Below are 16,780 nucleotides of genomic sequence, written 5' to 3'. Positions count from 1 at the left end.
GGTTACCCTGACATGCATAATTTTACAACCTTCCCACTAATGTAATTCTGTCATACTGCATATCAGTCACTTGTTTACCAATTCACTATACACAAGGACAACACTTTTGTCAAACTCTCCTTCTGTACCCTCAGTAGTTATTCGGCACACACAGCCAATTCCTGGGTCTGACACCTTCAGAAGGCTCAGCTTTTCCAGAATGCCCTCAGCAAGAGGCAATCCATTATGATTATCTGGTTACTAAACCACAACTCATAGGAACTCTAAAGCACACATCAAGCATCCATAACATGACAAAGTAATACCAGTACACTAGTTGTTGCCTCCATACAAATTGTAGCAGCAAATTGGGGAAGCTCTTGGTCCTTCTTTTGCCAACATTTGCTTCTATAAAAGCACAGAAAACTATACATTCATCCCAATGATCACTGTCACTCACCCTTCTCTTTTATTTTCTATACACGTTATAAGTTAAGTCTGTAGGTTTGCCTCCGTGATTTTTCCCACATTTTCCATTTTCCTATTCTCCTTTATTTAATTTCTTTTTACCCTACTGACTACCGTCTGCCTGTCACCCTGGGTGGGGTCTCAATTTGCTTCTAACAGGACAAGGCTTTGCGCTATAAAACCACAACAGAGGTGATGTCCGTAGTATAAAAGACAAATAACATGTAGCTGCATTGATCTACTTATGCGATAAAAATGGCTACAATCCTGGTACAGCCAAAATTAAATTACAGCTGACAGGAGCCTAATCCCCAATAAACTTTCAGGGTAACAGAATTACACTGGGATCAACACGTGTGCTTAAGAAAAACCTGCCCTAGTAGCCAGATGGGCTGCTAACGGCAGCACATCTAAAGAAGATGGTTGCAGTCACAACAGTACTTCTGTACAAGTCCATCTAGTTGTAAAAAGAAAGATGAAAACACAATAAAACTTGCAAAAGGTTTACAGGACCCACAAAGTAAGGCAAACTAAATCGCCAAAAACTTAATTTTGCCCCAACAGACATGTTGTCCATATTATAGCTGATCTGATCCAAGCATCCCCTCTGCCTGCGGTGCTGGTTCCGCGCGCCATGCCCGACATCGGGTCAGTTTTGCACAGACTATTCCCACTTGTTCTGGAGTTTGGAGCCTAGGACAGCAAATTAATGGTCCCTGTGTCTGCTTCACTGGAATAGAGTGGTGCAGAGCAAGTTTTCAGATGCTGATCTGAAGTTCCTTGTGGGACTGACTCTGATAGTTGAGGTGATGTATATTAGACTTGTATGGGCTAAACTCTTGTGGATGTTTCAGAGGGATTTGTAAACAATTATTTGCTCTTTAGGTAGCTAGTTGAGAGCCTTCAGAATGTCATAAATGTGGTCCCTAGGTTTGAGATCCAAAAGGAGTCTGGCTTCCTCATTTTGTAGAGATGAAACTGCTGAATAGATTCCTTCGAAATACCCAAAGAGACAGTACTCTAATAACCAATCCCGAGAAAACAAGAGCAACAGACATTTTCTGAGGTCAGGTTAAATATTGGCCATTTCTTTCATCATAGGAAGCTAGAAGTTCGTTTTTTGTGCATTCAGGCTTATTTGTGGGTTGAAGGTTAAGGTATTAGCATTGCATCTCACTACTAAATATACTTACCTATAACTCAAGAATGAGACATTTGTCTTTTCTACTTTTGAATGTTGCCGGGAATTACTATCTTCAATCATTACATAAAGCTTGTTACTTGATTAACCTTCTGGTTCTGCAGGGCATGTTATCAAATTATTTATATGTTCAGGATCAATATTTGTGACCAGGACTCATTAGCATGTTCCCAATGTCTCTGAAATGTCTCCCTTCCTTAGATACATCCTGGATTGTCACAGATTAGTTTTCTTGCAAGCCACTATGCAGATATTTGCTGGCATTGCCTACTGGAGACTTAGTTTCTGCTTTTGCAGTTTCAGATTGACCTTTCTGCTGTCTGCATAATTGATGTATGTGACATCAGTCCTTTTACAGTCGGTTAGGTTTAAACTTCACTGTTAGTGTTCATCCTTGTTCAGAATACCTCCTTCATCATCAAGGAATTCCTATTAATTTAACCAATGGGAAATACCTCGAGGTGCTCTTTTTGATAATGTTCGTTTTCTGTGCCGATGTGTAAACCGCTCAGCCTCATGATTTACCACTCACTCTGTGGCCTCATAATTTACCATCATGTACCAGAGCCAGTTGACTAAATTATAGGACCATAATGCACAATTACTGTACATGTGTGTATACACACACTGTTTGGAGAGATATGAAATGCACAGATTGAAAGGTATATTCATTGATAACTCAATGTAACTATATAAGGTTTCTTACTTGCCACAGTGCTTCTGGCAGGAAAAGTTTCCAAATCCATCATAGTTATCCTTGTCTGTTCCACAGGACACGTCCCTCGAACTGCCTCCGCAATAGCAAGCTAAGTGGAATAAAAAAAAAAACACATTAACATGGGAAACATACAATTTGAAGATAATCATTCTCTCACACATCACAATACAGCCTCAGTTCTTTAAGAACAAACATTGGCATTTCTAGCCTGAAATAAGCCACTAGACAAGATTCTGTTTTGCAGACTCACAGCACAGGAATCGAGGGTCACGTTTTTGCAGAAGAAAAAAAAATAAAGACTAGGATTAAATGATCTGGGAGCTATTTCACTCCTGTTCATAATTTGTAAGAAACTTGATAGCTTGATACCAATAGATGTTTGCCTCCCAAGGCCAACTGCGGCCCCAAAAACATTCCTGTGCATCATTACTCTCCGTCTTTCAACAAGCATAAAGAAGCAAACATTATTTTGGTCATAATTACAGCATATTAAAAATTCACAATAACTCGATGCAAGTTGATCTTTTAATGTAACACTCATTATGACCTTTTATGACAAATGAAATTCTTCACAATTATGTTCCATTTCTTAAAAATACATCTTTTTGGTTCACACTTGTTGGTAACAATTATTTTTAAATTAAATCACGTCTCGTTTTGACCTCTCCCGGACAGGATAAATCCTTAGGTTCACAATCTCATCTATGTCTAAATTAACAAAATGTTTCACAATGTTGCCTACTTAAGGAATCATTGACTACCATCATATTTCTCTCATGTACAACCCAACATATTAATTCCCATCTAATAGAGCTTATACATGGACACCTACAACAAATTCATTGAATACATAAAGGAAATCAATGTATATTTTTATGAAATCCTGCATCTCTTCCAAATATTCTTGAAGGTAATCACATTTTATTTATCGGTTTGTTCAAGCTAAGAACGTTTTAAGTTTCAAATAAAATGTATAAACATCTATAAAGAAATCTACACAATTACAGCTTGTACTTGGTGCAAATTACATGCCCTTTGCAAGTAGTTGCTTATGTACAGATCTCTCTTTAGATGATCAATAATGATTGTGTCTTCTATGTCTGCTCCCCCTTGCTTGGGCTCTTGTTTTTACTCATCAATCTGTGTTGTTTCTTGCTTCAATGTTTGTTTTGTACCTCTCCTTTGCTACCTCTCTTTCTGAATTCTGGTGCTTCCGTTATGCCCCTTCTGTTAGAAAAAAGTAACTTTGATATATGTAAGCTATCATATTACCATGTCTATCTTTTAATCTCAGCTAGATAATTCATTTATATGTTAGGTCAACAGAGAGTCACATTATTCCACAGACATAGCTCTAGAAAATACACTACACTGAGATACTGAAAAACATATACTTTGTTAAAGTCACACATAAAACTATCTGTATTAATACCCAAAGTACTTATCTGAACTGAGTATAATATTAAAAAAGATACCAGCATATTATATCAAAGGTAATACCTATACAAGGACTCGTGTAACAGCAATGTCTATATGTGGGCCTTCTTCCAGAGGAGAGCACCCAACATACAATAACACAGGGCGAGAAGAACCAGGACACAGTAATCCCTACCCAGTAGTTACCTACCCAGTAGTCAGCACAACTAAGTACAACGTCCAAAAAACACATCCTAACCTTCATATATGTGTACAGCCTTAGACCCGATGGTCAGTACCTAACACACATGACAGGGTATGGAAATATCCTGCTACCTTTTTTGTATTTTTGGAAGGCACTTGGGGTTGGTCACCCTAAATTACCTGGCGGCAATCAGACGTGGACTCCCTGCTCACTGTCCTCAGAGAGGCACAGCTTCACCTCACTGATGAGGCCCAACAAGGCTGAAACACGTGTATGGGGTTTCTGTTGCTACTCTTGTTCAGAAGAGAATTGCCATAGCATTTCGGTGCTGGACTGCCCTTTTGGGCGGGACAAAGACTGATGTGGAAATGGAGATTTCCCATCTGTGAAAGGTAAAGTGAGCAAAAAGCAGATGGCTGTGAACTCTCAATGTGGTTAATAACCACTGAACAGGTTATCATGCCGTGTTCTTTCGAGAGAAGGGTGCCTGCTACCTTTTTTGTATTTTTGGAAATAAAAAGGGAAACACAATTTTACCTAAGGGAAAAATTGGTTAAAATGCCAAAGGCCTAAAATACAATTCACCATCGACAGCATCCCCTACTCTGAACTACGGAAAGCACTGCAAAGAAAAATAATTCTCATTCCCTTATTGAGAGATATTTTGCAGTTATATATCAGCAACACTGCCACAGTTAGATGTGGAGGGGAGCTAAGAGGTCAGTTCCCTGTAGAGAAGGGAGCAATGCATAGGTGTGTTTTGGCACCCACACTGCTTTTTTTACATTGATGACTTCGTGAACCACCCGTCACTTGATTATGCCTATTCTCCAAAGTTGGATGGGTTAAAAATCAATATCCTTATATTTGCAGATGATGCCATTTTATCTCATAACACTGTGTGGCCTCTCAAGACCAGTAAGACTGTCAAGTTTTATGACGAGAAAGGCCTAACTGTCAATACAACAAAAACTCTTTATGCAATGTGGGTAGAGTATGAGAAAGCACTCCAGTCCAACTCTCCAGATAGGTGGTACTTTAATAGAGGAAGTCATTTCATTCGAATATAATGGGATCTAGACTAAGAAATAACAGCAACTGGGATAAACACAAACAAAGCCAGATTAACTGAATTAAAAAGGTGTACAGCCATATTGCATTTAGCTAATAGGTTTGGTAATAACTCTGCTGCTCCTGCATTGGAAGTATACAGATACCCAGCTGTGAGGGCTGCCGTAATTGGTGCAGAACTATGGGGCAATAAAAAAAAATAATCAACTGATCTAAACACTGCGGAACATCTTTGTTCTTGAAAATCCTCTTCTGCTCACTAAAAGTGCACCCAACCAGCCAGTACATTTTGAAGCGTGCCAGACGACTCTGGGTGAAATAATAGCACTGAAGCAATTGTTCTATTGTAGCAAGCTATGGTCCATTAGCAAGTTGAGTTATAGGGAGGCACTAGAGGAACTTATGAGCCGTGAAGGGGCCAGCAGATTTCCATGGCTTGCTTGCGACGGGTCCACACTTTACCAGCGTGTTTTGAACCATTTCTGGCAAAACCCAGGCAAACCATAGAACCCTCATTAAGGATGCCTGTAACGAAAGGACCGTTGCCAACAAAATTGAAAATGGTTTCTGGCTGTTGCGGCTGGATCCATTTGTCGGGAAAATCAACACTAAAATGTGAGAGCTATCTAATGGACATAAAATCATCATATGCTAGCTTGTCGTTCACAGATTGCACATTCTTCTGTTAGCACCACTCACGGATTTATGGTACAAGACTGGGATTGATTTTTGTCCTTTTTTTGCGCTGGTGTTTAAAAATGTTTATTTTGTACTGGGTATACGAGAATACACCAAGCAATTTCATTGTTTAAAGAATCATTAGAGAGATCACTAAATAGATAAGATAATTTGTGCAAGATCTCCATTTACCTGGACGTTTGTTTGCCAATACAATTTATTTATCCAGGGCATTGAGAAGGAAAAAAAACCTAAATTGAACCTGCTGACTAAAGGAGTTTTAAAGGTCTTTAATATTGATCCATCCAATCATGAACTGACATGGTCTTAATTAGTTCTTTTACACATATTGTGCCGAAATGTATTTTTTTTACTAACAATTCACCACCTATAACCTTATAACAGTATTAATGTCCAGTTACCTAGAATAATACATTAAAGCCACTAAGAGGATGGAATCACAGCAAACATTAGAAAAATCTTCCAAAGATCAATAAACCGTTCAGTAACAGTTATTAGCAACTAGCAACAGTGTGTATTTTTTCCATGAAATGTAATGCTTCAAGTACAATGAACATAGCGGAAATAAAAGGGTTGGCTTTAAAAATGGTTATATCGCAGGTTAAATACAGAAATGGCGACACTTGGTCCAGAGCTCACTTAGCCCTTAGAGAATCCAGGAAAAGTGGGCAGGGGGAGGCAAGTACACCAGAGTCACTTTTAAGGAGTGTTCCAGTGTTGGAATTACCTCCCAAAATCGGATGTCCCTTTAAGTTTTCCATTCTTTATGAAACTGAACAGTACGACCAATAAGTGAGGATGCTGCTACAGTCAACTGGAGGGAAGGGCAGAGACCTCAAAGAAGCGTTCCAGAGTTCGGAAGACGGACCCAGGCTCAGAAGAAGCAGCAGAATAGGAGGCCCCCCTAACTCCAAAAGAACTGTATGAGGACTTACCACCCAGGAATCTCTACCACAGATGAGGGGAGCACCAGAGGGTGAATATCTTGAATAATCGCACAACACAAGACAAAGAGGTGGGTACTTACATGGGTAGTTTGTTAGAAACAGCTACAGCAGCGCAAAACAGCCCAGTGAGTAGAATGCTCTGTCACTTGTATAGTTTCCAGGTTTATGTCCTCTAGGACTTGAAGCCTGGGCCAATGAAGGCCTAGCAACCCAGGAAAGAAAAAGTCTCCTCGCAGGATGTCTACCTTCAGGCCAGGAGTGAAAAATCCAGCGATGGAGACAAAGCAGAAGGGAGCCGAACAAACAGCAGCCTGCAGCAAGGTGACCAAACGAAAGCAGCAACATGGCAACAAACGGTTCCAGAACTGACAATGGCACCCTTGAAATACCAAAATGAAGATCTAGTGGGTATTTGCGACTTCAACCACATCCTGGACTTCTGATCCAACCCACAGCCAATACAAAGATAATGGTGGTAAACGGCAGGTGGGTTGCGGTGGCAACAAGGCCCAGAAAGGATTCTGTCATGGAGGGCTCCTCAACCCAGCAGATGTGGGGAGACTGCAGAAAACATCAGCATGATCAAGTAATGGCTAAATCGACGAAATCAGCAGGAATCATGGCAAAAATCTGTCAGCAGACCTGCCTCCTTCACATTGCAGAACAGGAAACTAAGAGGGGCAGGGCAGAGCCTAAATACCCCTGAAAAGGGGAGCTGTCCCCAGGCCAGCCAGCCAAACACTAAAAGGCTCTGGGGGCTGAGGATCAGATTGCCAACCTTGCTGGTTGGTCAGTCCAACTGCCACTCGGCATTAACCGCCCCCACAGGGAAAAGGCTAGTCCAGCAACCTATACTGACCTAAACAAGTTAGGACCAGTAAGGAGCCTACCATGATAGACTCCCAAAGGTCTGAATAGCCCCTTTGAATATACCTCATGGTCACCTAGACAAAGGAAAGACCTAAACACAAAAAAGCAGAGAACAAGATAAAAAAATACCATGGTACCCCCAATAGCTACCAAAACGGTATATTGTGCTACCAATGCAGTACAATGCTTTGCACCGTTTGTGAAGTCAAAAAGTATAGCTGCCACCAACATACTCCCCTAAAACCTGTATAAGGTGATACAATCAAATTAGGGGAGAAATAGGGTGCCAGAGAGGCACCCATGGAACTCGGCTCCTTTGGGGCCAACCAATGCCATAACTAGTATAAGGTAAAAAGTGACGTAATGGGTAGCCAGTTATACTGTCGAAAATAAAATGTCGAAAAAAATAATCTCGGAAAAAAATATTGAAAAAATAATTAGCAGGTTTTTTTTATTTGTATGATATTTTTGGGTTTTGCTAGTAAGGAAAAACGGGGGGGATTCACCCCCCATTAAAAAAATGTAAAAAAAACAATCGAAAATGTTTTTTTTCGACATTTTTAAATTCTACATATTCACTATAAACCGGCGTAATGGCAAGAGGCGTTCAGGAGAAGTCCCTCAAACACGAAAAAGAGATCAAGGAACCAAAAAAAGACAGGGCTAAGCAAAATGTAGCACCCCAAAAAGTGTCCCTAGAATCCCCAAAATAGGAATGACTAAGCATTCATACAATCTGCCTCCGTCTCAGTCATGCCACTACCAACCTCCTTGTGCATTTATGTAACACCAGCCATCTTCTGGACTTTGAAATTTCTCAGGGTACTACCTCTACCCAGTAATCCTACTCCACTACACTGCAAGCTATCCACTGAACATCCTCTTCACCACTCAACTGAAGAGGTCCCATAAGTCTCTGAATAGTTAAATGAAACTTCTACAACCAATGCATCTGCTGTGTGGGCCTAGGTGCTTGCCCTTTCCATGGAACCTCAAACTTTCAACCTTGGCAAGGCCGGTTGCTAATGCCAACGCTTATTAGCTTCCTGTGGCTGAACATCCTTCATAAAAACTGCTTGGCCTGTCTGCATATGTCTGTTGAGGTAAGCTGAACATGCCAGGATAGTACTCCCATGTAGATCTGGTAAAATCTAGTTCATGCCATGGCACTCTAAAGCCCTCAAGCAGGTCTGCTGGATTTCTGCTGAAGGACTGGGGAATAACCCCATTCCACTGTGGCCATCATTGCTGTACTGGTTGATGGAAGCCCAATACACTGTAGGGGTCTATGAGCTCTAAAACCGACATTAGCGACTAATGTCTTTCAAGCAGCCAAGCTACACCCCTTCCTCAGCAACTCCAGCGTGCACAGGGATGGTGGGCGGCCATTGGCAAGCCACAGTCAATGCGTCCATACTCTCACTTGTTGATCCCTTTGCAAAGACACATAACAGGACACCTGCTGCTGGTCCAGTTCACCTGCAGAATAGTAGCCAATCTTACTTTTTTCCTCTTAACTGCTGGTCTCCAAGCAGCGCAGTACTTTCCTGGGATCCAAATTCAGTTACCATCTTGTCCAGATCAAAAACATACAGAGACCGTGGACAGCACACATTCTTCCACTACCCCACCGCAGATGCATACATTCAAGCACAGGCCTTCCTTACAGTGCCAAAATCTCTATGCTGGTTCACTATACCTTAGGAAAGGCTCAGATGTGAAGTCTGCCTAGAGTTCCACAAAAGAGTGACTCATCGATCCCAGTTGGTTCCGAATTCAAACAAATGACTTACCCCTACTAATGTTCTTTCGACTGGATGGTGCTGCCAAATATTCCTCATCATTGATATATTCCCCAGACAGCCGGCTTGCAGCTCGGAAACTTCTCAGCAGAGGGTGCCGTGTGTCGTCGACCTTGTGTCCTTCGAGGGCATCCATCCTCCTCGAGCACGACCTTGACGCGGGTATAAAAGGCATGCACTGCGCCAGTTGCCTCAGTTCGTGTTTTTTCCCTCACCAGCACAGCAGGCTCAAAGATGAGAAATACTTAAGCATTAACAGATCGGGTGGTGTAAATCACAAAAACTCTTTCTTGGCAGCGAGGAGGACTGGGATGGGAGTTGAGGAATATGTGGGAGGAACTCTCTCCTCTGCAGGAGCCTCCCTCTGGAATGGCCTCCATGTCCCTCTCAAACTTGAACCGGATCACCTGCAATTCCGGAAGCAGCTCAAAACTTTCCTCTTCCCCTCTGCTTTCTCCATTTCCCTCCCCTGCTGCCCTACCTGTCTGAGGTACCGACTGGTTGCTTGGCTACCCACAGAGTCTCACTGGGTACCAGGCTCTTTTTTGATCAGTCACCCTGGTACTGCCTACGGGCCTACCAGGCACTATGGGGCTGTTACTGTAACCCTATAGTCCCTTGCTCTCCTTGCACTACTCAGAGCTGTGCTGCCCTGGCTGCACTTACTCGTAGCATTGCTGCCCTGTTTTCCTCTCCCCATCACTTGCACCCCCTTTCCCCTTCAACTTCTAGTTCTCACACTTACACAATCTGAATGACAAGACCTAGTAAGATAGTTTGTCTTGTCCTCCATCAGTCTTACCTCCCTTGTCTTGTCACACCTAGAAACACTTGTGTACAGGAGCGGTATAAATGACATACTATATCATAACATCCAGTCGAAATAACATTATCAGGGGTAAGTCATTTGTTCTTCAAATGGATTGTGTCCTCTCATGTATTCCTCATCTTTGATATTCCCGCATATATAAGGGAGGCATGGTCTCACAAGTATGACACAGACACAAAAGGTACAATTTGTAAAACCTTTACTCAACTTTCAGGGTTTTGAAAAAACTTCTACTTTGCCTTATAGCTAGGAAGGTAGTAGTCTCTACCATCAAATAATTAATAAAACAGTCCAAGTTGAGTCAGTCAAATCAAAATGGCCTAAACTAACACTGAATTCTTGCCCTATCTCTTGCACAAAAAGTGTGTAAAGGAGAACAGGCATGCAAAGGAAAATGTGTGTTAGAATATAAATAACTGTGGCTGAGTCAACACCCACGTTAGACAGCACTGAGTAAGGCGGGCCACGTAGACAGGATGACACACAGGCTCAGGTTCCCAAAACAAAAGGCAGTTCAAAACGTGGATTGAGGCCCGCCTGGCCTTCCATGTTAAAGTCTCTGTGTCCAGCTTTCAAAATACAGTTCAACAAAAAGTTCACATCGGTCTCGGACCTAAAGCTTAATTCTCATCCTTAAGAGGTTCCCTTACCTGAACTTATCACACTTCAGGTCTCCTTCGGTCGGACTCAGACCTTTTCCTGATGTCGAAAACCTTCGAATGTGAGTGGCTTTTGCTATAGACCTCCGCAGGACCACTTTGACTTTCCCTTCAGCTCACACACGTGTTATTTGTCCCAGTGCCTCTTGGTCTGGGTAGTTTGAAGTTATAAGCACAAAAGTTTAGCATTCACCCTTTACGTTCCCCCCCCTTTTCCCTGGTGTTAACTTTGATCACTTTGCTTTTTATAGTTAATTCACTTTATCAAACAAACATTTCACCTGCCACAGAGATTTCCGAGTCGGCTACTTCCTTTTGCCGGACCATATCGCTGGTTTCACAGCTGTCCGTAATTCAAAGTTCATCACAGGTGAGAGAAACCAGAAGGTGTCTTACCTGCTAGTCCCCGGGGATCTGTCATCCAGGTGGCCAAGGCACGGCCATCTCTTTTGGATCCTGTTCCTGGGGGAGGACCACTGCAGGAGAATCCATTGGGTGAAGGGTCTTCGGGGAGTGGAAGTGGGACATGGGACAGCGAGACGCAGTATCCCCTTCCCTGTAACACCATTACCCCATCCTACCAGGTAGAATACCTAGGAACTCAACCCCCCCTTTTCCAACACAAATACTTTCTCACAAACAGCTCACTGTGAGAAAACGCACTCACACCCGAGCCGTATACCTGACATGTCCCAATATAATTGCCAGGTAGGGTCAGGAAATTACTGATCATTACACACACACACCTGACTTCCATCACACTTCCCCACACAGATGAGAGGAGCACGAAAGCACACTCTGAGAAAGGCAAAGCACACGAGGAATCAGCAATTACGAGATGGCAGTTTAATATAAGGAGAAAGACAGCAAGACCGAAGAGGTTTACAAGGAGGGAAGTGCCCTTGACCTTTCAGAGACACTTACTTTCATGAGCCTTAGAGAATAAGGAACGCAAGACCCGGAATCAAAGCTGAAGAAACCTGCATTGTGTGTTCGAGGTACCCGGGGCTCTCCCGCGTCAACAGCCATGGCAGGGAGGATCGATTGCTGCTGTGGTACTGTCCTTGGCTGCTACAACAAAGCAGCACCAGTGAAGTCAGCACGGCCGGTGAGTTGGGGACACCGATACCAAACCGGCCTGCGTTGAAGCCAAGGTTGGAAGCGGCAACATTGTATAGAGAAAACTGAATAGAACAGTGTGTGAAGCTTATGTGGTAAGCAAAGCAAATATAATTAAAACAGCAGATGAGTGACTGAACTTGAAAAAGAAGATTTGATACCATAAACAGACTGGTCCGGCACCATGGAGTTGCTCATTCAAAAGTCTTTGTTAGGTATCCAACCGAATGGTGACGAATATTAAGGACGAAGAAATTGTGAAATCGAAGTGGTCCTGCAACGGGTCAAGCCAAACCATGTGCACATTCGAAAGTCTTCAATACTTGATGTAAATTGAAATTGGTCTGAACCCGAGGGAGACTAATTGTAGAAAAGGGATCTGAGCATGGCTGAGGGGCATCGAGGGTTAACAGTGAATCACCTGAATTGAGTACTTGTGAAAATCTGAAAGAGGAAAAGAACTGTACTTGAGAAAATCTTCCGGAAGGTCCCAATCTTCATACCTCAACCTCTCAAACCATGCATGGAGGTGGAGGGTCCTGATCTCTGGATTAGGAATGCGACCAACCTTTTGCGAGAAGAACTTCTCCCTTTTAGGAAGACACATTGGAGGGCAGATGGACATTTCCAGAAGGTCCGGGTACCACATCCTCCTGGCCCAGTTCACGGCAATTGGGATCATGGATTTCTGAATCTTCCTCAACCTCCTGAGAACATAAGCAATGACGGGGACCGGCGGAAACATGTACAGAAGTGGAAATTCCCAGTCCACTACAAACGTGTCCCCTAGAGCTCCTGAGGAAACTCCCTTGAGCAAAAAAGATCCTGTTGACAGTTTACGCAAACAGATACACTTGAGGGGTTCCCTAAAGGGCGAACATCTCTAGAACTTCCTGAGCCAACTCCCACTTGTGGGAGATTGGGCCCTGCCTGCTCAGAGCGTCCACTCCTGTGCTTTCCTCTCCAGCCAGATGAACCGCTGAAAGATTCCCTCTTGCAGTGCCCAAAAACACAGCTGCATTGCTTCCCTGCACAGTGGCAGTGACCCTACACAACATATTTTAGTAAAGTAGTGCATGGCCACAGTTTTGTCTGTCGTTATCAGGTCACTCTTCGCCCACACAGAGGGCAGAAATGCCATCAGCACTAGTCTGATTGCCCTCAGCTCCAAAAGGTTGATATGCAGTTTGGACTCTGATGGAGACCAGTGTCTGCTGATCAGCCTGTTGGTGTGAACCCCCCCTTACCCTCACAGCCTGAGAGGGGGATGTCTGTAACCACTGTAATCTCCGGCCATGGCTGGCAAAAGGGTTCCCCCTTTAACATATTCTTCTTGACAGGCCACAACAGGAGATTCTGCGCGATCCCGCTCAGGATCCATACCAAATGCATCATCCTGCTGGAGAACTGTGACCACCGAGTCCTGAGGGTCCATTGAAGAGACCTCATTCTCAGGCGGCCACTGGCACCAGGAAAATGCAGGATGCCATGAGACTGAGCAACCTGAAATGTGTCTACCATCTGTGATCTGTGTATAGCACTTACCTCAGGTGGCAAAGCTTTTCCTGAGGAAGAGTCCAGGACATCTCCAATGAATTGCAGCTTTTGGGAAGGTGTCATGTAGGACTTCTTGAAGCGGAGGGTGAAGGCCAGCCTGGGGAGAGAGCGGCAGCTGCTGTTCAGATGTTCCAGAGCCTGTGCAGGTGAGCAGGATGTGATCAGCCAATCGTCTAGGTAGCGGTAGATGAGAATCCGCCCCACTCCATAGATTCGCTGCCACCAGCGCAATAAGCTTGGTGAAGACTCTCGGGGCGCAGGTTAGCCCGAATGGCAGTACTCGAAACTGATATGGAGAATCGCATGAAGCCTTTTATCTTCCCTATCTGGAGGTACTGTGCGATAGGCTGCTCCCTTAGAAGCAGACATGGCTGCTTGAACAACAAGACTTTGCGGGCTTGGGTGTTTCGACAGAAACTCTGGATCCATTGATTGCCTGTACTTCTTTGTAAAGTCCTTGTAGACTACAGGAGTGGCGTCCGGACTTTTCCAGTTCTCAAAGACCCTAATTCTGGACTGCAGTGTGAAAAAAAAAAATTGGGTCCTTAGGTGGCCCCTTATCCAAATGATCAGTCAAGTCATCTTGTTCATACTCAAAAGATTATCTTCCCCAGACAGGTATTCTATTACCTTTGCCATTACTGATTTATAAGAAGCATCAGCATGACCCGAGCCCTCAGGGGTGCCAAAATCAACTTCTAGGGAAGTATCCAGACCACTGGCATCCTTTAGGGTGTCCACAAGATCCTCATTCTTGATTTCCGAGATATTAATTCCTCTGGAACACAAGGAGTGCCGTATTCAAGGCCACCACCTCCTCAAAAATAGAGGCCATAAACTTAAAAAAGTATTTTGTCCTGTGGTTTATAAACCTTCAACTGTTCCAAAAGGACATCAAGGGCCTCGACTGTCAACTTCAACGAGCTCGACTTCGATGCCTTCGACTGTGTGGAGGGTGTCGGAGGTGGATCCCTTTGAAGCATCGAGGCACACAAGATGCCTTTCGAGGTCTTCAAATCCTTTGAAGCCTTTGATGACCTGCTGTCCAGGCTCTTTGGCACCATGAGGTCGGAAGTCTCTTATGAAGTCAAAGGGACTGAAGTCGCTGCCTTCTCGAACACCTCCAACATCTGCAGATGGAATTTCTACAATGCTTCCTTACTAGCACCCTTCTTTGGATAAAATATCCGTTTCCCTTAGGGCGAGGAACCCATAGAGGATGATCTGGAGCAATGACGCCTCTTCTTAGATCTCCTCGAAGACGATGAAGAGGAATGATGAGATCTCAAACGATTAGCAGGCTTGCCGTACCTCTTGGCCCGGTATGGAGACATCTTGGCCCGGTATGGAGACATCTCTCTTGGACTCTTCTCTTCGGACAATTTCTTCATGGAGGTTACTAAAGACCAGCACTCCAGATATGGTGTGCATCTGGCCTTTTTACGCACTTCATTCTTGTGAATCCAGCACCTTTCTTTTTCATATTCGTATCCATTACATGGCTATTCTTGGCAGCACCCCATACATCATGGAGCTCACTGCTAATATCCAAATGGGTTGAGTCATGATCTGTTTAACACTTTCCTGTGTTGGCCATTTCATCTAGCAAATACTATGAGTCTATAAAGTGTAACACTTTATAATATATGAGTGTATGTTTTTTCACTTTGTTCAATTGCTTTGATTTCCTTTTTTACGATGTTATTTAAGAATGTTGCATCACTAATGTGCATTGCAAATTGCTTCAACACTTTAGGAAGTTTCATTAGAATTGACATTCTTATTGAGACGGATTCTGAAGCTTTGTCTAGAACAATGTAAAAGTGTGTTCTTACAATGTCTGCATTTTTGTGTCATCACCACTGTTTTCATTGGATTTAAGAGAGCCCGCTCTTTGCATAGGCATTTCATACTATGCATTCTCTTTATCTCACCAGCACATCAATGGCTTACGGTTTTTTTTTTATGAGAGCCTCTGAGCAAGCAGCTGTTTGGAATTTCTCATTACGAAAAGCTTTTGATGTTAAATTAGTAGATATGTTTGGCATGGTTAAAGTTACTTACCTGTAACTATTGCTCTCCAGCATGGGTCTGGCATGGATTCACATGCTCATGAATATGTCCAGTCAGGCTGGGAATCCTCGGTAAAAGATAAAACTGTTTCACTTTAAAACAGTAAACCAATCACTGTCCTCTGGGGGGGGCGGGGGGTCACACTGCCCCCATTCAATGACAGTCCTCTGCCTAAGCTCCACCCATGGTGGCATCTTCCAATTTGGTTAGCATGTAAAGTGGCAGTATGAACCAAGAAGAGCCACAGAGGGGAAGGAGGAAGGGTCCGCATGTGAATCCATGCCAGACCCATACTGGGGAATAGTTACAGGTAAGTAACTTAAACCTTCTCCAGCATGGGGTCTGGACGGATTCACATGCTCATGAATAACGATTACACAGCAGTACATACACACAACCACGGGAGGTGGCAAGTGTGAGAAACCAGAAGGTGTTTCACCCACTAGTCCCTCCACACGGATCCCTCTCTCTCCCTCCCTCTCAGTCTCTGGTGGCTAGGACACGGCCAGCGCCTTTGGATCCAAACCCTGGGGGTGGCCCAATGCGGGAGGATCACCTGGTTGATGGGAGTGGGACACCGGATGGTGAGACGTAGTATCCCTCTCTATCCTCTAAGACCTTTTTACCCCATCCTAACATCCTATTGTAATTGGTTATTTATAACGCGCTTAATACCCAGAGGTTTCTAAGCACGGTCCCGAGAATCGAACCTGTGTTGCTCAGCGTCTTGCTTCCAAGGTGAGCATGTTGCCCCCGAGCTATCCTCCCCATCAGATAGGATACGTAGGAACTCTACCTCCCGCCCCTTTTCCTGCACAAACACTTTCACACGGACAGCCTGCTCTGGGAGAAAACAGACTAACACCCGAGCAGTATACCCGGCGTGTGCCAATACAATGGTCAGGCGAGGTCAGGCAATTATTGACCATCAATCACACCAGACTTCTATTAAACTTCTGCACACAGATAAAAGGCAGTGCACAAAAGCACACTCAGAGCGAGGCAAGGCAAACTAGGAAACAGCAGTTTTGAGACAGCAGCTGAACGAGAGAAGACAGACAGCAAAACTGGAGGGCCTTGCATTGAGGGAAGTTCACTTGAGCTTTCCGACACACAACCCATACTTTCAAGAGCCCTCGAGATCAGAAAGCATAAGACCAGGAAACC

The 16,780-nt window shown here is 43.7% G+C and overlaps 1 protein-coding gene across 1 annotated transcript in view; it reads right to left on the bottom strand.

Annotated features, from left to right (window-relative positions):
* The window catches only part of NFX1 (nuclear transcription factor, X-box binding 1), a 2,569,209-nt gene that overhangs the window by 1,681,221 nt on the left and 871,208 nt on the right, over positions 1-16,780 (bottom strand). Inside the window, exon 8 of the mRNA XM_069620539.1 lies at positions 2,355-2,454. Coding sequence (XP_069476640.1) covers positions 2,355-2,454 — 100 coding nt within the window. The remainder of the gene's footprint in view (positions 1-2,354; positions 2,455-16,780) is intronic.

Source organism: Ambystoma mexicanum, chromosome 5q (genome assembly GCF_040938575.1).
Source record: "Ambystoma mexicanum isolate Mex_15411 chromosome 5q, UKY_AmexF1_1, whole genome shotgun sequence".
Lineage (NCBI taxonomy): Eukaryota > Metazoa > Chordata > Amphibia > Caudata > Ambystomatidae > Ambystoma > Ambystoma mexicanum.
The sequence above is the reverse complement of the archived record's forward strand: the minus strand, read 5'-3'. Positions and strand labels throughout refer to the sequence as shown.